The sequence below is a fragment of the Artibeus jamaicensis genome, unplaced genomic scaffold (genome assembly GCF_021234435.1).
Source record: "Artibeus jamaicensis isolate MK-2021 breed Jamaican fruit bat unplaced genomic scaffold, CSHL_Jam_final contig_240, whole genome shotgun sequence".
NCBI lineage: Eukaryota > Metazoa > Chordata > Mammalia > Chiroptera > Phyllostomidae > Artibeus > Artibeus jamaicensis.
Window position 1 is genome coordinate 13357363 of NW_026521506.1, and position 21099 is coordinate 13378461.

The 21099-nt window shown below is 44.5% G+C and overlaps 1 protein-coding gene across 1 annotated transcript in view; it reads right to left on the minus strand.

Annotated features, from left to right (window-relative positions):
* The window catches only part of HS6ST2 (heparan sulfate 6-O-sulfotransferase 2), a 332785-nt gene extending 322831 nt beyond the window's left edge, over positions 1 to 9954 (minus strand). The window contains exons 1-2 of the mRNA XM_037146369.2: positions 9527 to 9954; positions 8152 to 8670 (exon numbers count right to left, since the gene is read on the minus strand). Coding sequence (XP_037002264.2) covers positions 8152 to 8670; positions 9527 to 9954 — 947 coding nt within the window. The remainder of the gene's footprint in view (positions 1 to 8151; positions 8671 to 9526) is intronic.
* Between the last annotated feature and the right edge of the window lie 11145 nt (positions 9955 to 21099).

Below are 21099 nucleotides of genomic sequence, written 5' to 3' on the forward strand. Positions count from 1 at the left end.
AGGGCATGCTTCTTTGTCTCCTGATTTTGGCTGTCTCTTTGTGTTTGTTTGTATGTATTAGGAAGATCTTCTGACTCCCAGTTTGGATATGTTGTTGGTTTCCTGTGGGACACACTGGCATAGTATCCTTGATCACCTGAGCTGGGTGCTCCAAGAATGTCCCTTGTGTGTATACATGAACTTCCTGCTGTAATTGAGTCTTGACTGCTATTGGCCCATTTGTGTGTGGGGTTGATACTCAGGCTGGCTAACTGTGAGGACTGACTTGAACCACACTGTATGAGCTGCTGTAGAGGTGCTGACCATACAAAGTAGAATTTGCCTCATCAGGGTCTGGTACCTGCCAAGACTTCCCTTTATATATTCTGCGTGTGAAGCTAATTGGAAGATTCTGCTCTAATGTTGTCTGAAGCTAGCCACTGTGTGTGCCTATTCTGGGGCCTCTTGAGAGGAGCTCTGGTGCAGTTAGTGTCAGACACTGTCTGTGACTGGCCCTGGGCAATCTATTTGGAGCTACAAAGTAATCCATAGTTTGTAGCTGTCTTTGCTAGGCTGCAGTGTGCTTAGAAAGGACAAAATTGTATACCAACATCAGCTTTTACCAGCACGAAGCCCAGGGGCATGTCAGTAAAAATCCCAAGGCACTCAGAGTTTTTCCTTTGCAAGCCTCCACCTGTCAGGTGCCTATTAGGCTGAGTCACTGGAAGAGTCTCTGTTGGTATTCAGGTTGCATGAGGAAGATTCTCAGTGAATCTGCAGGTAGGGGTGAGTGTTCACTAGCTTGATGCAGGTTCAAACTTAGTGACAGTGCTATGTCTAAGGCCACTCAGCAAATGTCCCCAGGCATACTGCCTGACTGCCACCCACCAGGAGCCCGAGACCTTTTTGGTGGGTCGGGATCTCAGGGAGTCATCAGAGTGAAGCCAGTGGGGTTTATCAGGCCCCAACATACCAAGATTTGGCTGCACAAAGGGAGAGCTCTGTACTGGTCCTAGAGCCACATAGTTCATTCTGTCCAAAATTCTGCCAAGAGTCTGATATCAATAAGGAAGGCTGTCAGGAGTCAGGAGGTTGGGGCTAGTGGATCTCCAGTGAGGAGAAGGTGTTGGTTAGGCTTGTGGGAAGGTGGGAGTAGTAGCCCCCACTTGAGTCATACAACTCAATCTGTCCTAGATTCTGTCAAGGCCTTAGGAGGGCAGAGTCACCAGGAATAAAGACAGTGGGACCACCTGGACCCCAGAGGGTGAGGCTAGTGGATCTCTTGTGAAGGGGAGGCACCAGTCAAGTTCACAAGAAGTTAGGAAGAATGGCCCCCACCCTAATGTTACACTACTCAGTCACTGACACTCCCTGAGTCTGTCCAGACCTCTATACCTCAGCCCAGGCAGCTGTCTCTTCAGCATGGCATGGGCTCTTCAGGGTGGAGTGACAGGGATTCAGAGGGCAGAGCTTTGCATTACCCCAGGCTGATGTCCTAGGGAGGGGAGTGCTCCATCCAAGAGAGATGGCCTCTGTGGTGTGTGAGAGGAACTCAACACAGGAATCCCAGTGGCTGTCCTCACAGCTCTTTCCCCATAGAGCCACAAATGCCAGTCTCTCCTCACACAACCACAATCCACTTTGCCCTCCTACTTCTGAAGCCCAGAGTGAGTGGCTTTGAAGCAGATTTTGTGCATTGGCCTTTTAGGAGTGTTCCTGTGTCTTTAGCAGGCCTCTCCTAGGCAGAAAGAATCCCTGCTGATTTTCACAGCCAGATATTTGTGGGCACCTCTTCCCAGCTCTGGTGCTCTGGGATGGGTAGCTCAAGGTAGAGTGTGACCCCACATTCCTTAAGGGGAACCTTTGAAGCTAAGATATCCCTGTAGAATCTCAGCCACTGCCCATGGGAACAGGGCCAGCCCTTTTTGTGTCTCTGCTCTTATACCAGTCTAGATGTGGCTTCTTCTATAAATCCTTGCTCATAAGACTCCTCTTCACCTAGTCTTCAGATGGTTATGCAGCTTGCTTCCTCTATATTTTAGTTGTATTTCCAGTTTGGTCCTGGGGGAGGTGAGTGTAACATCTACCAGGTCTTCTACCATCTTGGACCTCCACAAGAGCTTTTCATACTCACTGGTATTCAACCCCTTCATTGCCATTCTGGGCCTCTACAATGAGGCTTCACTCCACATGCTTTCTGAAACATTACCCCAAGCATGAACTTTCTCCATTCTTGCCAGCACTAGCTAGGTGAGGCTGCTGGACCTCATGATGCCATGAGGATGCCATGCCCACCCACAATAACTCATGTCTTCTAAAAACACCCCACTATTCCAAGAAGCCTTCCTAAACAGATTACACCTTTTCCAGCCTATTCCTCATACCTCAGAAAGCAAAAGACCTTTGAAAACATCTTGGTTAAATCTCCTATTTTTACAGACAGGGATGAACTTGTCCCAAATCACAAGTTCCTCCCTCCTTCTGACCTATAGTATCACAACATTCACAGTGTTGTATGCTTCACCTGATAATCTTTACGGATTTGAGGCTAAAGATGGTTGTATTTGCTTTTTTAGCTTTGTCTTGGCTTTAATCTCCCCCAGCTGCTATGGTAGCACTGCAAGGAGTTAATAATACTTACTGCACCATGTTTCCTGATTAGATGTAAACAGATAGACTTATGTTTATTTTTAAATATATTATAGTAAAAGTATGACATTTTAAATACATTATTGATATTCAAATAATGCTCAAACTAAATCGATCTTCTTTATTAAATATATAAAAAATCAAAGTACTCTGTTCTATTGTAAGCTCTGTGAAAGAAAGGATGACATGTCTTTCCTGGAACATAATGGGTAGAGTCACAAAAAAATTTGTTTAATAAATAACAGATGGAAGAGATGACTATTCTTTAATATCATTTCATACTACCTAAGTTGAAGACAGATATAACTATATAAGATACATAAGTTCTAACATTCTCATTGCCATATAACAGCAATAATATAAAATTACTTTTAAGAAATGCTAATTCTGAATGACCTTTTTTGTGTGTGTGTGTGTTTAAAATTTTATTTATTTATTTTTATTAATTTTATTTCGTTATTTTTCAAGTACAGTTTTTTGTCTATTTTTCCCATCCCAGCCTCCCCCGCCCCTTGCTCCCCACCTCCCTCCCATTTCCACCCCCCTTAGTTCTCGTCCCTCTGAATGACCTTTTATACTTCCTTAAGAACTTAGAGCTTTGTTGGAACTCCAAACAACACGACTGCCCTCTGTGCAGAGATGCTAACTAATACTGGTGAAGTTCTACAGATGTTATCATGGTGAATACTCCTGTGAAATAGTGGGAGTACATAACAGCTCTTATCAAAGACAGCTGAAGAAATGCATCCTTGGTAAGTGAAGTTTCCCTGGGAGAGCCAAGGGGCCCAGTGTGATAGACCAGGACAGCATTCCTGGCTGTAAGGTTCCATTCAATGACTGCCTCACCTTGTACCACAAATCTGTCAATTCATCCTGCTTTACTGAAAAGTACAAAAAGTGAAGGAGTGGGAGCATGGGCATGAGGTATGAGCAGGCACATGCACTGTGGAGTTATTAATAAGACATAGCTCTTTCCAAGTACCATATGATTTCACTTATATGTGGAATCTAAAGAGCAAAATAATAAAAAAACAAAATTAAAACAGACTCATAGACATAAAGAACAGACTGATGGTAGCCAGAAGGGAGGAGAGTTCAGGGAATGGGTGAAAAAGTTGAAAAGACTAAAAAGTACAAATTGGTAGTAACAAAATTGCCACAGCATGTAAGTGGAATGTCAAAAATATAGTCAACAATATTGTAATAATTAGGTATGGTGCCAGATTAAGTACCGGCAATATTGGGGCAACACTTTGTAATGTATATGTTTGTCTAACCATTATGCTGTACACCTAAAACTAATACAAAATAATATTAAATGTAAGCTACAACTGAAAAATAAAAGTTTAAGAAATAAAATAAAACACACAGCTCTTTCTAAAGAGACCTGCCTTTTAAAAAGAACTGGATAGAAAATAAAGCATTTACCACAATATTTAAAAGGGAATTACAAAAAAAGAACGCTTTCTCCACATAAATGCCTTTTAGTCCTCTCATGTTAGTGATAGCCTACTGAATTTTAGATAACAACTAATTACTTTCTGTGTGGCTGCTGGAAAATTTAAGAGATGCTAAAAGTCTAGGATGCAACATGAATATGATGATCAGATTCTTGGAATTGTCTAGATGCTAACCTCCCCCTCCCCCCAGCCACCTTGTGTGTGCAGGCTAGTGCCATAGGTCGTAAAGAAAAATGAGCCTAGGGCAATTTCTTTGTGCCTGATCCTGAATTCCTCCCACAGACCAAGTGTAGCACTGGAATTGGCTACAAACAGAGGGAATTTGGCCCGAGAAAATCCTGCAGAATTTGTAAGTTTTGACAGCTAGTAAGCAACAATGTTTTAATACATTTTCAAAAATAGTCTTAGAAATTTTAGAGTGAGCAGGAGTCCTCTCATCCTAAACAACATATTGGCAAACAGATGCATGATATGAAATTTCTAAGTTTTTTTTAAAAAGAAATGTTATTCTTAAAAAACATGTACCTTTTGCCAGCCAAGCACTCTCTCTTTGTCCTCAGGGCAACAGGACTACTGTCATTTCTATTCAGCAGTTATATATCACCCAAACGCTTTACCATCTGCTAAGGCTGGGAAGTGTCTCAAATGAAGCACTGAAAGCAAGATTCAGGGTCTTGGTGAGTGGCCAGCATGGCCTCTCCTCCCTCCTTAATGTCAATGAATGGTTGTGAGTCAGAAGGTGGCCCCTGTCACTGCTAAAGGCCCTACTGAAAATATCAAGCCCCCAGGATCTTCTCATTCTTTTCTAATGTGTAGTGATTTCCAACACAGCAAAGAGAAGCTCCTCTACAACCTAGCCAGAAGACCTAGTCCTGGTGAGCATAAAGTTTCAAAGAAGTAGAAATCTTTTTCCAATGGGTGTGGCAACCTTGGCCCAATCTCTCATCCAAACTCACATGTGTAAAATTAGAAAAAACTGATGATGTAGGCAATATCCATTAACATTTGTTGAGTATTCACTCTGTGATAATTACTAACATGAAATGTCTCTCACTGTGTTTTTGCAAAAACTCTCAGTCATCAAGGCACAGTGAACAGAACAAAACAGCTGTGGAGTCAAACAGAACTGGAGTAAGATTCTGGCTGTGCCATTAACATGTTTGATGACCTTGGGAAAGCCTTCAGTCCCTTTGGGCCTCACTGTCATCTGATAAATAGGGATACTTTTGCCTACTCTGCCCTCTTCCCAAAGATAGCACAAGTTTATAGAGAAATACCAGAGACAAGAGATGTGAAAGCTCATCAGAAATTGGAATGCGCTCTTCACACACACCAGACTGGGACAGGCTCTGGTCCAAGATCACAAAGCTGGCTAGGGGATAGCCTGAAAGTATGGCTTAGGTGTCAGAACTCACAGGCCAAACAAGCTAAGCTGTGGTCCCCTCAGTTTAGCAGAGTACAGAGACCACCACCTGGCACAGAAAACTGCTGGACACAGGAATTCCCAATGGCTGACTCTCTCATCTACTAAGACCAGCTCCTCCCCCTCACACATCACTACCAGTACAGCTGCCTCTGTTTCTAATTTTCATCTCTCCCTCTCTCTCTCTCTCCCCCCCCCACCACCCCTCTTCCTCTCTCATTCTCATTTATGCATATCCCTTGGCTCTTATAGATTAACAGAACTCACAGAACTGGTCCTGCAAGAATGGATTTGTTAACATCCTGGGAAATTCTGGAAATTACAGACTCTCACCATTCTTCAATTTGAAGGTTTCTGTAGAGGGATAGGAATTAATGAAATAAAAAGGTGCCCTTAGGAAAAGGTATTCAAGAAACATGTATAAAGGACCCACAGACAAAGCCAAAGGGGGGAAGGATGGAGGGTGAAAGGTGGGGGTGGGTAAGATGGGGAAAAGTGGGGGAGTGAGAGTGGGCAAATGGAGACAACTGTATTAAAAAATCAAAAAAAGGAAGGTGCTTTTAGGATAGCACTGTGTTTCTCTAGCAAATTTTATTTCATTTTTGCAAGTATTCTAAGATCCAGGAATTCTCTTTTAACAAGTGGTTCTCCTTTGATTAGAACAGATGACACCCTGATATCACCCTATTTATGTCCAAGAAAATCCCTTTTTATTTTTCAAATAATTTTATTTCAACATGGGGCAATCCAGAGGTATATTTATAGACCATATCACACCCTGACCTACATGTCTAAAAGGATTTTAAAATGCACATTTGCCCTGTGGAACTCAAAACAGTGCCATAGCTTCCATGGTGGCCAAGACCCCAGTTTTACTTCTCTGCCACAGTCACTGTGGAATTTTATTTTTGCCCTAAAGAGCTTTTTATATCACCATTCAACACTACACCTACAAGCTCCAACAGCAAGAGAAATTATTTGCAATATTGCCAAATTGGTTGGGATCTTTTTAAACATCAGCATATTGTGGTGACAATGACTTACAAAATTCTCATAATGAATTGAGGCGGCAAACTTCCTGAGCAAAATTCTCTTAAGATGGTTTAAAAAAAAATCTGTTAGCACTGGAAAGGAAATGAAAGTTCAACATATTCTGCCAGAATTCTAGCATTCAAGAAAGAACACTGTAAACTGAGAGAAGGGACAATGAATAGGGGGTGATGGTTCCTTCTAAATCTCAGCAGTGACCAGAAAGTCAGAGGACTCCATTTGCCTGTGACTGCTCAGAAAAAAACTGCCCCGGCTGTGGCATTCCAAGTGATAACATGCAAAGCGCTGCCTAGTCCAGAGCACCATACCTCCCTCAGAGGGTTAACGGGCAGTGCTGGGAGAGGGTCTAGGTAGGCATCCATTGCAGCAGAAGCAGCAGCCTCAAGAGTCCCCGTGGTCACTCTGATAAGGAAGCAAAGAGCACAGCCATGTCCTTGCCTACTCAGAGACCCAGTCAGGAGGCCCCCTGGCAACCAGATTTACCTTAGCCATTCCCTGAACTCCCAACGCAGCCAAGATTTGTTTTAGGCAGAATGGGAGCCCTATCTGGTGCAACGCACCTCAATACACCCTCCCTGCCCCCCCCCCTTTATGGTACTCCACGATCTCCACCAACTCAGCATTGCGGCTGCTTGGAGAAAAACGCCCTAGCTTCAAAGGCAATTGGCTACAAGCTCTTCATAAATCACGTTTTTCCGCATCAGCCACTGGCATGGGTTTGTAAATCACCGAACGGTTTCTCAAGGTTCAACCCCATAAGGGGTCGGAGCAGCGTCCCAGCCCTCCCTTCGACCCGCAGGGTGCCCCTTGCACTGGAAAAACGAAAAAACGCCCCGGATGCCTGGCTTACGGCCAGTAGAGAGGGGAGCAAGCTGAGTAACAGGAGCTCTCTCCGGTGCCCTCAATAACGGGCAGGGGAACACCTACTCTCTGGGGAGAGCAGATCCAGAGGAGAGAAAGGAGTAGAGAGGCGACAAAAGTCAGCCTGAAAGAGAAAAAATCAGAAATGGTGAAAGAGAAAGAAGAGAAGCAAAGTGAGAGAAGAAATCGGAAGAAGGCAAGATCAAGACAAGATCAGAAGCATGAGAAAGAGGGAAAGACAGATAGGGAAGGGAGAATAAAAGGGGAGAAATAATTTGGGAGTGGGGAAGAGTACGAAATTGATTCAGAACCGAAACTGAATCAGAACCGGAGTGAGGAAAAGAGCGAGGACAGATGAGTCTCAGGAACACTACACACAGCGCGGCTCTTTCGGGTGCTCCTGTTCCGAGTTGGCATGCCGTACCCTGTCCCAACAGCGGGTGGGGAACGCTGGTTCCTATCCTCCCGGCCTCTTCCCCCACGCTGCCTCAAAGCCAACAAGAAGACCCACCGAAGGACAGACAGACAGCCGTCCCAGGCCGGAGTTGACAAGCGTTCTGAGGCCGCCAGCGTGCGCACCAGGACACCTGGCGCCTGCCCAGCAGAGGAGCGAATGCTGGGTGGCCGAGTTGAGTATTGGGTCGCAGGAACCTTCCAGCTGCGCCTCCCCGCGCTCGGCCCACCCAAGCCCAGGTCCGCCGGTCCGGCACACCTCGGATGCGCACTCACCTAGATGGTCTCTGCCTGGCGTCGCGCTTGCCATCCACCACGGCTGGCACGCAGCTGGTAAGCTCGGTCCAGTCAGCATGCAGCCCGCAGCTCCAGCCTGTGGAGAACCTGGAGAAGAGCCAGGTCTCCCGCTTACCCGGCCGGTGGCAAGTGCATTTCTTCTGACCCACGCGGCATTCGCAAGGCTGCTCCAGCTGGATGTTTCGCACCAGGTGGCGGCCAAAAGTGGTACCTCCGGTCTTCTGAATGTGCAGGAACACGATCAGGTCATCGCCGTTGATGTCGAAGTCTACCTTTCTCAGGAGATCGCCTCGGCTGAAATTGTAACGGGGCACGAACCTGGCAGAGCTCTCATCCTCTGAGCGGTACGGGTCCGGCATCGGGGAGCTGAACGCCTGAAGACGGAGGAGCTGACATTCTGTGCCGGGGCACACATATTGCAGGACGATCACGGCAAATAGGAACAGCATCACCAAAGCCAGCAGCAGCTTGTTGGATTTCTCATCCATATTCCCGACGCTGGGGGAAACCCAAGTTCGTTACGTCAATCCCGCAGCTCAGCCCGCGCTCCCCGCGCGCCCGCAACCCCCCTCCCCCTGGCGCCGCTGTTGAGCCCCTTTCCCCCCTCCCCTTCACACAGAGTACTCCAACGCGGCGGCAGCCGAGGCAGCAGTGGCGCCCTTCCTCGCTTCCTTCCTTCCCGGCAGGCTCAGCGCTGTGGCTTCTGCCGCACACCACCCCCACCCCACCCCCCGACTCCTTCCCGCTGGCCGCCTGCCCTCTCCCCGCGCCGGAGCTCTCAGGAGCCGTTTCACGGGGTTTCGTTCCCCTAGAACCCCGGTTACCCCACTTCCCAACTCACATCCCCGGTCCGTGCCCCCTCGCGTCTCCCTCCACTCTGGGTGGCTTCGTGCGTCCCATCCCCATCCCAATTTGCCCGCCACACACTCCCAGGAGCTTCTTTCCCCCAGTCCCCTCGGCGCTTACGCCGCCAACTCCCAGCGTGCCCAAGTGGGCTTCCTCCCCTTCTCCCCCCTCCTAAGCCTTCCGCTTTCTCGCACCCGGTTGCCCACCTTGGAGGCCGCCTGGAGTGAGATCGGAGTTGGGCGTGCTGAGTTCCCCTGGGGGAAGGAGTCAGCTGGCAGCCTGACCAGCTAGCAGAGGCGCTGCGTTGCCGCCGCCCGTGGAACCTCGGGGAGGGAGCCGCAGCGTGGTCAAAAGCGCGCTGCGTCCCCGCGGAGCGCCCAAGCCCCGTTGCCACGAGCCAGCTGGAACTTTGCGCCCTTCCCTTCCCCTCACGCCTGCCTTCCCTCCTCGCATGGCTCCCTCTCATCCAGGCCAGGGGGTGCGAATCCCGTTTTCGCCTGAAACGTACCTGGCTAGCGGGCCGAAAATCTTGGAGAAGATCGCACCGAGCACGTGCTTCAGTGAGTGGCCCAGGGCTGCCAGGCCCCGAGTGAGCAGGGCCCGGCAGAGGGAGCCCAGGTCCCAGCGTCTCCTGAGGTCGTGCATCCGCCTGCGGCGGCCTCGGGGCAGCAGCGTGAAGAGTGGGGCGCGCGCCTCTCTCGCCAGGAAGGAAGACGCCTTTAGGGACTCGTCCAGCAGCGGCTGGGAGTTGAATCCGTGAGACACACCCCTAGGAGGGCCCGCGCGGACTGAGGCGGCGACTGATCCGGGCCGGCTCTCTGCCAATTCAGCCTCTACTCTGGAATGCTGGCGGGGACAGGTGGTGCGGGCGGGCTCTCCTCGCTCTGGTTGCAGTGTCCGCCTGAGCGTCCGGGCTGCACATTCAGACAGTGCCATTCCCCCCTTCAGGCAACTCAGGGTACTAAGGATCAGGAGAGAGCTTGAATTTATGTAATACTGCCTCGCGCCTAAAAGCTCGAGCCTCTTCACAAGCAGAGGACCTGGGTTTTCTCTGGTCTTTGGGAACTGCGGTCACTCCAGTGAGCGCATCACTCCACTTTGGCTCGTAATTTCAACCTCCCCTAAAATAGCAAAAGCACAAATTGAACGTTTTCTCTTCCCCTTTGCCAGTTTCCATTCTCCAACGGAAGTGAGAGCTTTTTCTGAAAAGGTAAGTCAGCATGAAGGAAAAGCATGAACAAAAAACGTTACAGAGTGGAAGTGTGATCTTTTTCGGAGCAGACACTTGCCACTCTTTTTGCTGAATCCCTGGCATCAAGCCCCGTGTCTACAGGAAGGTTCCACTTATATAAGGTTTACTGAAGGAAAGATACATGAGTATTTACTATATCAGAGTGGGGGCATCTAATCAAATATGATGTGAAAAATGAGGAAACAAAAACCTAGAGAAAGGAAAACTGTGCCCGAAGTCACACAGCAGAGCCCCAGGGTTTGAACCCAAGATACCAGAAATCATCCACCCATCTATCGAATAAACAAGTGCACCCTCAGCCTCCCTTGTCTTTTTGCCTGAAAGACAAGGAATGTTAGTAAGGATTGGCAAGGAAAGAAGGAGATGTCTCCAGGACAAGATCATCAGGAACTCAGGGCTCAGACTGTTCCCATATGATTGACCAGGTGGACCTTGCTGTATTTAAAGAATTGGTGTTTCTGTGAATGAATGCTCATTCTATGTCAATTCCACTGCTGCAGAAGTAGCACGGGGTGGCAGCAGTGTTTCAAAACAGTGCTGTTGGGGCTGGAGGTGGGGGGCAGTCATCTGAGTTCTGGAGTGGGAGCAAGTCTCTCCAGAGACAGGGTCTCCCTATATCTCTCTGGGAACATTTGGCTTCTCACTGAGCTCTGCTCCATCCTTCCTGTTCTTTCTATCCAATGATGTAGCAAGCACTGGTCTAGGTGTCCTGAGAAGCTGTCACTTCCTGGCTGAGCAGCCCTGGGATAATCACTTGCCCCTCTTGAGTCTCAGTTTCCTTTTCTGTAAAATAGGATGAATCCTTTCTTTTGATCATCTGGATCACTGTGACAATTATCTTTAAGCAATTCCAAATGTAAAGCTGTGTTTACTTGATGCTCTAAGCTCAAATGTGCCAAGAAAGTCACAGGTCAGTTAAGGAAGAAGCCCTTCTTGGGTGATTTCATAGCCGTGCTCCCTGCTCTTAGCTCCCCTCAGACTTTCTCAGCCCTTTCATATGTCACCAAACCTCCTGGGGACCAGTGAAGTTCCCTTTGTCCACCTTGTAGGCATGAAGCTTGGGAATCCTGCATTTCAGGAATCCCGCCTATCCCTGGGCTCCAGAGGAACACTCTGACTGACGATGAGCTTACACTAAGGAACCAGGTACAACACCTTAGCTTACCTCAAGAGCTGCCCCTGATCCCCCAGACTTGTGGAACACGCCCACTCCCTCTGAAGGCTGAAGCCATAGGGGTGGTCCAGGAGTTCAATTTGCCAGCTATCTCTATCGGCTCCTCCATCAACCACACAGTAAATCTCTTTCGTTCATCCAGTAGGTGACTTTCATCATAGTGTCATATGGGAACCCCTCTGCCATTACACCATTATAATGGAATTAGGAGGGGTCTTTAGGAAGACACTTCTAAAACAGGTAGGTCATGCATTCATGTCCCCAGCAATTAACTCTGGAGATTCTACTTTAAGAGAGATTCATGGGATTGGAACATGGGAAAGTGCCTTTGGTGGAAGTGAGGATGAGGGAGTGGTAGCCAATATGGGGAAAAATAAGGATTTACTCGTTTAAGTGGTAACACGGAGCATATGCACATGTGCTTGTGCACACACATGCATACACCCTTACAATCCAATCCTCAGAGAACAGGGCAGTCATGTTGGTAGTTGCACAGGAAAAGAAGGGAGAGGATAGGGCTATAAAGTCCAGTTTCTGAGGTCTAATATGTCACCAATTTTCTACTATGGGTACATACAGTAGAGTGTATACACTCGCTAGAGGGCATTTGCATTTACAAGCCTTTCCTCCATGCTCTAAGAAATACAAAGAAATGCTTTTCTCATTGTAGATTTCATATATTAGGGCTCCTAAAAGTGGAAGATAATTGTCTTTGGGGTCAACAGGGGTCCCACAAGTTTCAGAGAACCCTTCCCAGGGCGAAAAGGCTTCCTGCTAAGAAGAGGAAATTCTTCCTATGTGTTTCCCAAGAGCAGTGTTCTCCTTAGGCCAGCTTGGGCCTTAGCAGGAAGTGCCAAAGCTTGCAATCCTGGGCTGAGCTCACCTTCCAGAACCTGGTTCCTCTCAGGAACGGAATAACACAGGTTCTGATACTCAGAAATTAACTTTGTTTTGGAGATTGGGGTGAGACGCAAAAGAAAAAGAGAATTGCCTGAATTGTCAGGAATTTGATTTAACATCTCCGTATTTCTTAGACCCACCAGGCTTTCTGCATGTGTATATGTTTGGGATTGAGAACTTGGAAGGTGAGGAGAACTCTGCAGTCTGAGCAGGGCTTCTGGTTGTCTCCACAGTGCGATATGCTTTTAAATAGTTTTACAGAACCATCCTTCCATGGTTTCCACAAAAAGTTGAGGATTTGGGAAATGATGGTAAAGGTCAGCTTGATTACATATCAGGCATTTATTTGGTTGCTGTAATCTGAGAGGACAGCAGGAGGTATTTGAGAGAACACAGGCCTGTGAATCCAGAGACCTGGATTCTTGTCTTGACCCTGCCACTAGTGAGACCCTGTATGACTATGAAGAAACCATTTGCTTGCTCTTGAGCTCAGCTTCCCTATTTGTAAGAAGATAAAGTTGATACTGTGATTTGAATGGCACTTTCCTAATCTAACATTCTAGTTCACAGGCATTCTTGTTTTCCTCAAGTGCCAGACCCTCAGTGCCTCATCTCAGGGGAAAGCATAGACTTAGTCCTTGGTGCTTTCTGTGACATTTTGTTGGGTCCCACCAGGCAATCAGCAACTGAACTTAATTCTGAACCTTTGTAACAGAGTTGTCAGCAGGGTCCCCTGTTCAAATTGGAACAGACAGTGAAAACTTAATGTCAAAGAAAGTGCTGGCACTCTTTAAAGTTTAGCATAAAACACTAATAAAATATGTTTTCCCCCTCTTCCTGAGCATCATGCTCAATCCTGACTTTCCAGCTGTCACTAATTTTTTTACAAAAATGTCCTTATGCTCAATAGGCAATTTTTGTCACAAAAATTGAAAGTATGCAAAGTATTGAGTCAATTTGTTTCTGTTTTTACAAGTCTCTCCAAACTGAATGAGCAGCAGTAGATAATGAAGGCACTGTTCTTTTTAAAAATTTTTAAAAAGATTTTATTTATTTATTTTTAGAAAGAGGGGACAGGAAGGAAAAAAGAGGGAGAGAAACACCAATGTGAGGTTGCCTCTTGCCCACAACCCAGGCATGTACCCTGACAGAGAATCAAACCAGCGACCCTTTGGTTCACAGGCCAGCACTCAAGCCACTGAACCACACCAGCTAGGAATGAAAGCACTGTTCTGCAGTCCGTGCTTTAACATTACAAACAGTTTGAGTGTGTCATATCTATCCATCCCAACAGTCATCTATCCCTCCTAACCCACAAAACACTGAGTTTTTTTGTTTAGCTTTACAAAACATAAGACTCAAATATTAAAAGGAGAGTAATACCAGGGTAATGTATATACTAAATGAATGTCTGCTGCAAAAGCAAGATAATACCTGGAATGGGGTTCATGAAAGGCCCTGAACATGCAGACCAATGACTGCCCTTCTCTTGATGTGAGATTCCAACCATTTCACTAACAGTGAAACTATTCACTTCTCTCTGACAGTAAATGGAAGAGTCAGTTCATATAGGGGTTTTAAAGCTATTATAATCCAAGGCTTAGGAACCATAGGCAGTAGGACAGACTTGGCTCCTGTCACAGTCACATCACTTCTTTGGACCTCAGTTTCTGGTCTTATAAAACAACCTGACCAGATACTTTCAAAAAGCTGGTTAGTAGTATAGTAAAGAGGAATCCAATCTCAAATGAGCTTTAAAAAAAAAGAAGTTGGCATAGGTTTGGAAAGCCCAAGATTTAGTCATAGCTCTCTGAGCTCTCTTAGAGCCTCAGTTTTCTCATCCACAAAAATGTGGCTAAGGATATCTACCTCATTAGATTGTAATGTGAGTTAACTACAATAATCTACTAAGAGCACTTAATCTAGTTCCTGGGAAAGTAGACTTTCTGTATCTTCATTTCTCTTCCTTTTTGACTCTCAATACCTTTGGTTTGAGCTCTTTGGTATATTTAATGACAGGTGGCTGGCCATGGGCCTAATTGTGACCTAGGATGGCTTTGCCCTCATCTCATTCCTTTATCTGCTCTCTTTCTTCAACCCCCTTAAGACTTCTCCAGTGTTCTTCTGTTTGGTGTCCCATGGGTGAGGGTAACCTCGGATCCATTCAATTACACTGAGAAGTGAGACATGTACATGTGACCTCTCCCAGGAAAGGGACATCTGCGAGAAAGGGGAAGAGGGCAATGCTTACTCCTGATGAAGGACTGCTTAAACAAAACGTTATGAAATGTGTATAGCAGGACAATGGACAGGATGTTTGGGAAGCTGAGGTAGAAAGTAGAAAAGAGTTATAAGTAGAGAACTTACAAGGTTAACCCCACTCTAAACTATGGTCACTAATTTTCATCTGCATCCACTTCAAAAATAAATAGTTGATCAGCTGGTCAAAATACAGCAGTGAGATTGAAAAACAGTATCAGTTTTGCATGAGCCAGACCTGAGCCCTGGGCCAGCAGCACTAACTCACAGTGTCAGAGTAGAGAAACACCAAGCAGGATGCCATGAAAACAATGTCTGAAGTCTCAGTTTTGCCTCTAGCTCACTGTGTGACCCTGGGCCAATTGCTTGACGTAGCTGGGATTTACTTGCTGGCCTTGGTAAACTGAGAGGCTGCATTAGATTACCCTGAAGGCCCATTCCAGCAGGAGCTTTCTGTGATATAAACTATGCTAGCTAATGAGAACAACTGGGGAAGGACGCCACTCTCTTTAGCTTTTGTATTGAAAATGTCAGCAAAAAATGAAGTACCAAAGATGACCCTCCAGGTAGTAGCTGACTCAGGAAAACAGAAGGACTTAACCGAGAAGCAAACTTTCTTAGATCACATGAGTAAGACTGAAAACTTGAGAAGAAGTCATCTGGGCTTCTACTGACTGACTTGGGTGAAATTCAAAACTGAAAGATTGGGGAAAAGAGTTGAGAACTGACCTGTAACTGACACTAAAGCCCTGGGTAGGTTTAATAATAATAATAATAACAAGAAGCCCTGGCTGGTGTGGCTCAGTAGATTGAGCATGAGACTGTGAACCAAAAGGTTGGCAGTTTGATTCCTAGTCAGGGCACATGCCTGGGTTGCAGGTCAGATCCCCAGTGGGGGTCACATGAGAGGCAACCACACATTAGCGTTTCTCTCCCTCTCTTTCTCCCTCCCTTCTACTCTCTCTAACAATAAATACATAAAATCTTTTAAAATAAGAATCCAAGAAAAAAATACTTCAGGAAAAAACTTCATTATTTTTTATCCTCACCTGAGAACATTTTTTATTGCTTTTAGAAGAGAGGAAGAGAATTAGAGACAAACATCTTTGTACGAGAGAAGCATTGATTGGCTGGTACCTGTATGCACCCAGACCAGGGATTGTACTCACAACCTAGGTATGTGCCCTAACCAGGAATCAAACCAGCAACCTTTAAGTTACAGGATGGCACTCCAACCAACTGAGCCACACCAACTAGGGCAACAAATAAATAAGAGAAAACTTACATGTCACAGACCACATGAAAATTTATTTTTAATAAGAGAAAGTCAGACTAGCAGCAAAAAAGCCCTTAACTGGGATTTACAGCAAAACCTAGAGATGCATCTACTTTTTATGTACATATTTTGAAGGTCCACACTTCACTAAATGCCATTAGGATGCAGAAAAGATACATTACAGCACTGGGGGGGGGGACAAACTTGGTAATGGGAATGCAGACTGGTGCAGCCACTGTGGAAAGCAGTATGGAGATACCTCAAATAATTAAAGATGGAACTGCCTTTTGACCCACTGATTCCACTTCTAGGAATATATACAAAAAAAACAAAATACTAATTCAAAAGAATATTTGTATATGCACCCCTGTGTTTATTGTAGCATTATTTACAATAGCTAAGATTTTGAAGCAGCCCAAGTATCCACTAGTAGATGAATGGATAAGATAGTAGTGGTATATTTACAAAATGGGATATTACTCAGCCATTAAAAAGAAGAAAATCTTACCTTTTATGACATCATGGATGGAACTGGAGAGTATTATGCTAAGTGAAATAAGCCAGTTGGAGAAAGACAAATACTGTATGATCTCACTCATATGTGGAATCTAATGAACAAAATTAACCGTTGTACAAAATAGAAACAGAGGCATGGATATATGAAACAGACTGACAGCTGTCAGAGGGGAAGGAGGTTGAGGTGGAGGCTAGGTTAAAAAAAAGTGAAAGGGAAAAAAAAGAGGATTAAGCAAAGAAAAACTCATAAACACAGACAACAGTATGGTGATTGCTGGAGGGTAAGAAGGGTAGGGGAGTCAGAAGAGGATAAAGAGGAGATAAATGATGATGGAAGGAGATTTGACTTAGGGCAGTGAACACACAATACAATATATAGATGATGTATTATAAAATTGTATACCCGAAACATGTATAATTTTATAAACCAATGTCACCCCAATAAATTCAATAAAATTTTTAAGAAAAGATGCTTTGAACTTTCATCTTTACTGAAGAAACTTGTTTTAGTAGGTATCATCTTGTGGAAGATTTACCTGAAGCAGAAGACAATATTAAAATCCCTAATGAGGAGACAAAATACAAGTTGGTAGAGCTGAATGAAACATTAGAAATGTAACTAGGCATGGTCAAGAGGAGGGCAACATGTCAATGATGCCAGCTACAATGCTCTCTACAGTGATAAGAGATGGCTGGACTTGGTGATGTTTCCTGTAAGCTAATCCAACAATGCTTAGCAAACTATGCCAATAATAGCTCCTGTACTAAAAACGTATTATGTGTTTGGCTTTTTACTAGACATTTTACATACCTTCTCTCAATTAACATTCCTAGCAACCCCATGAGGTAGTTAACTTTTGTACCTATTTTACAGATGAGTAAAGTGGCATTGAGAGTTACAGCCACACAGCTAGCAAATAGTGGAGCTGGGATTGGGACCCAAATTGTGTCTAATTAGACAGCCTATAATAATTCTGTTGCTCTAATGATTCTCAACCAAGTCAAGGATGTCTGGGCATGACCTGGAGAGTACAAGTCATCCTGATCAAAATGGCATTATCAAGAGACTGAGATAGGCATCAATCCTAGGCAGGAGAGCTGGTCAAAGAGGAATCATCAGGTGTATGCATGTGTGTACATGCGCACATGTGTGAGCTCATGCACATTCTCTGAGGGCACTGAAGGAAATAGAAGGCAGGGGCCCAGAGCCTGAGCTTTAGCAAAGAGAGAAGTAGAGATCCAAACACTGCTGATGGGGCAACTCAATATATACATAGCCTTGGGACGTCACTGACACTTGTTGATACTGTTAGAGTTTGGAATTGTCATGAGCAACTTTGTCCAGTTCATCAAGCAATAACCTTCTAGAAGGCTAGGATCTTGGCTTCTTCATTTAAAGAAATTCCCCATAGTGCCCAACAACAATAATATTTGGTCTAGGGCTTTTCAGTTTACCAAATACTTTCACAAACACTGACTGAACCTTAACAACTTAGCAAAACAGCTATTATTGTCCTCACCTTATATGTGAGGAAATAAAATCTTTGGGGCCTGAATCAACTTGGCCAAGAGCACACAGCTTGCATGAAGCTGCCACTGTTGACCACTCCCTTAATCTGCCCAGGTACATATGCCAACACAAGGTAATGCCCAGAAGACCTCACAACGGATATAACAAGAGATGCTCAAGAGATGTTATTTAGCCCCTAACTTGAGAAATTATAACTAAAAATGTTTTCTTTCCACTGACCACATCCTACCCCAATATCTTCACCAGAGACTGGACCATGTTCACAGAGAACTTACCATTCATATAAGGAAATACAGTTAACATGCACAGACATGAGGATAGTGAATGACTGACTAATCTGTTGCACTAGCTTTAATGCAGTGGTATCTCAGAGAAACCCTCCACAGTGGGCTGGAATGGTCAGATGTGTACTAGAAACATTGGAGAGGTCTGGAAAAGCCAATCAATAAATTATCCCCTCCTTTTTGTCTTGGTTCTAGAAAGAGGAACTTTTGCTGACAGAAACTGTTTTTATCACCTTTCCCTGTGTTCAGTACACCCACATCCTTGCTTGTTGATGAGGTTGCGTAAAAAGTGTGCTAGCTCTCCCAAAATACAAATCCCACCTTTAATCCACAGCACCAAGAGCATAACATTTTGGGGTCTTTCATCAAGAGAGCAGTGTGTGGTCTCACAAGCACAGTACAGTCTGTGTCAATATCAAAAATCTATTTGGAGAATAAATAGTTGATTTTTTAGACCAAGTCAATAAGCAAGCTGCTTTTTATGGGGTGAAGAGAGAGCAGGACACCACTGAAGTAAAGTAAAAGGCACTCTGCCTTTCACCCTAAATGTTTCTATAGTTCCAGGTCTTACCAGGAGTTTGATAACAAGCCCAAGCAGAAACTGACATTGTTGTTCCAGAGTCTTCTGGAAGAAATACAGATAATGAATTACCAAATGAACAGGTTTTGGCTCTTTTATCAAGGACAAAGCTTATGCTAGCTAATATGCTATGGCAATAGCAAACTAACAATGGCAACATAAATTTGCCATCATGATACAAATCCAGAATGCAGGAAAGACAATTTTCTTTGCTGGTTGCAATCTGGAAATACGGGATGGGATTACCATCCACATTAGATGCTCGTACCATGACATCATCAACAGAGACATTTTATGTTGGATATCATAAATTTAAAATTTTTTAATTGATGCAACATTAGTTTATAAAATTATATAAGTTTCAGGTGGAAAACATTATAATTCAATATCTGTCTATACTAGAGCATGTTCATCAACAAAACTCTAGTTTCCATCTGTCACTGTAGTTTTAACTTCCTTTACCTATTTCACCCTCCCTATACTCCCCTTCTCCTCTGGAAACCACCAATCTGTGGTCTTTAACTATGAGTTTGCTTTTGTTTTTTTTTTTTCTTTGTTTGCTTGGTTTGTTTTTATTTTTTATTCCACATGAGTGAGATCATATGGTATTTGTCTTTCTCTGACTGACTTATTTCACATAGCATAATACCCTCAAGTTCCATCCATGCTTTCCTAAATGGGAATATTTAATTTTTTCAATGGCTGAGTAGTAAATTTTTATTCAACACTAGCTTCATCAAAAAATGACTACCTGATACAGCCAGACTTTGTCAAATGAGGGAGGCATAGCACAATATAGAAAATTCACTATAAACATGCTATTTTACCTTGGCCGGTGTGATTCGATTGGTTAGGTATCATCCCACAAGGCAAGAGGTCACTGGTTGGATTCCCTCTTAGAGCATGTGCCTGGGCTGCAGGTTTGGGGTATGTACCAGAGGCAGCCAACTGATGATCCATGTTTCTCTTTCCCATTAATGTCTCTTTCCCTTCCCCCCCCTTCCTGTATCTCTTAAATAAATAAATAAATATTTGTTAAAAGATGTTATTTTATTCTCTAAGCCTCCTTTATGCTCTTAAGACTGTGAGTAAGAGATTCAGGTTGAATTGTGCCCTGCCCAATACTCCCAAAACTAATCTGAAATGACAAAGCAGGAGTCCTCAGGAGAATGGTATTTACAGATCATTCTTCGTGTAAAAGAACATAAAAACTCCCCCAAAGCTGAAGAAATAAAATACTCTGAGAGGGTCCTTTTCCTGCCCTTTCTATCTCAGAAGTGTGCTGCAAAGGCTCTTGGTTATTGCTGCAGACTGCTCTTTTATCTCTGTAACCTGTAACCTGCGTTCCTTTACAGAGCCTGCTTTAGATCAAGTGTCAGGCTTACTCTCCAGTATTCAATGAATTGTGAGTCAAGTCCAGGCTCAAGTCAGCTTCCTCCATTGTAAGTCTTTTGCAGTTCAATGTCTGGCTTGGCCCTTATGTCTTGAGGATTGGAATCTCCTGGGCCAGGATTGGATCTCACTTTCTATGACCACAGTGCTTTTACCAAGGTTATTAATAATATTTTATACAGGGGGATCATATTGGTAGCAAGCTGGAATCCATATTATAAAACCTGCAGCTTGAAGGTAATCTGAGCTAAGACCCCAGGAAGACACTGAGTCACCCTAAGCAGACAGCCACTTCTGGGGGACTTCGAGATGTGTCCCATTCAACCCTGTCTAGGACACAGCATCTTCCTTTCTATATCAACCTCTCTCTTCCAGACTTCCCTTTCACTCCTGGAGGTATGTTTCAATGCCCACACGGGTAAACAGAAACCTGAGTAACACCTCAGGTGTTACTTCTGACAAGATGTTAGGGACTCAGAGGAGTCCCTTCTTTAAAGTGCAGTTTAAAAGGAATGAATGAATCATAAGACAATATTGTAATAACAATATATGGTGCCAGATGGGTACTACACTTGTTGAGGGGGTCATTTCATAAGTTATATAAATGTCTAACCATTATGTTGTATACCTGAAACTAGTATAATATTAACTGTCAACTGAAATTGAAAAAGAAAAATTAAAAGAAACATGCAAGAGCCCTGGCTGGTGTGGCTCAGTGGATTGAGTGTGGGCTGTGAACCAAACCACCAGTTTGATTCCCAGTCAGGGCACATGCCTGGGTTGAGGGCCAGCTCCCCAGTGGGGGCCATGTGAGAGGCAACCACACATTGATGTTTCTCTCCCTCTCTTTCTCCCTCCCTTCCCCTCTCTCTAAAAATAAATAAAATCTTTTTAAAAATTATCTAACTTTAAAGGTA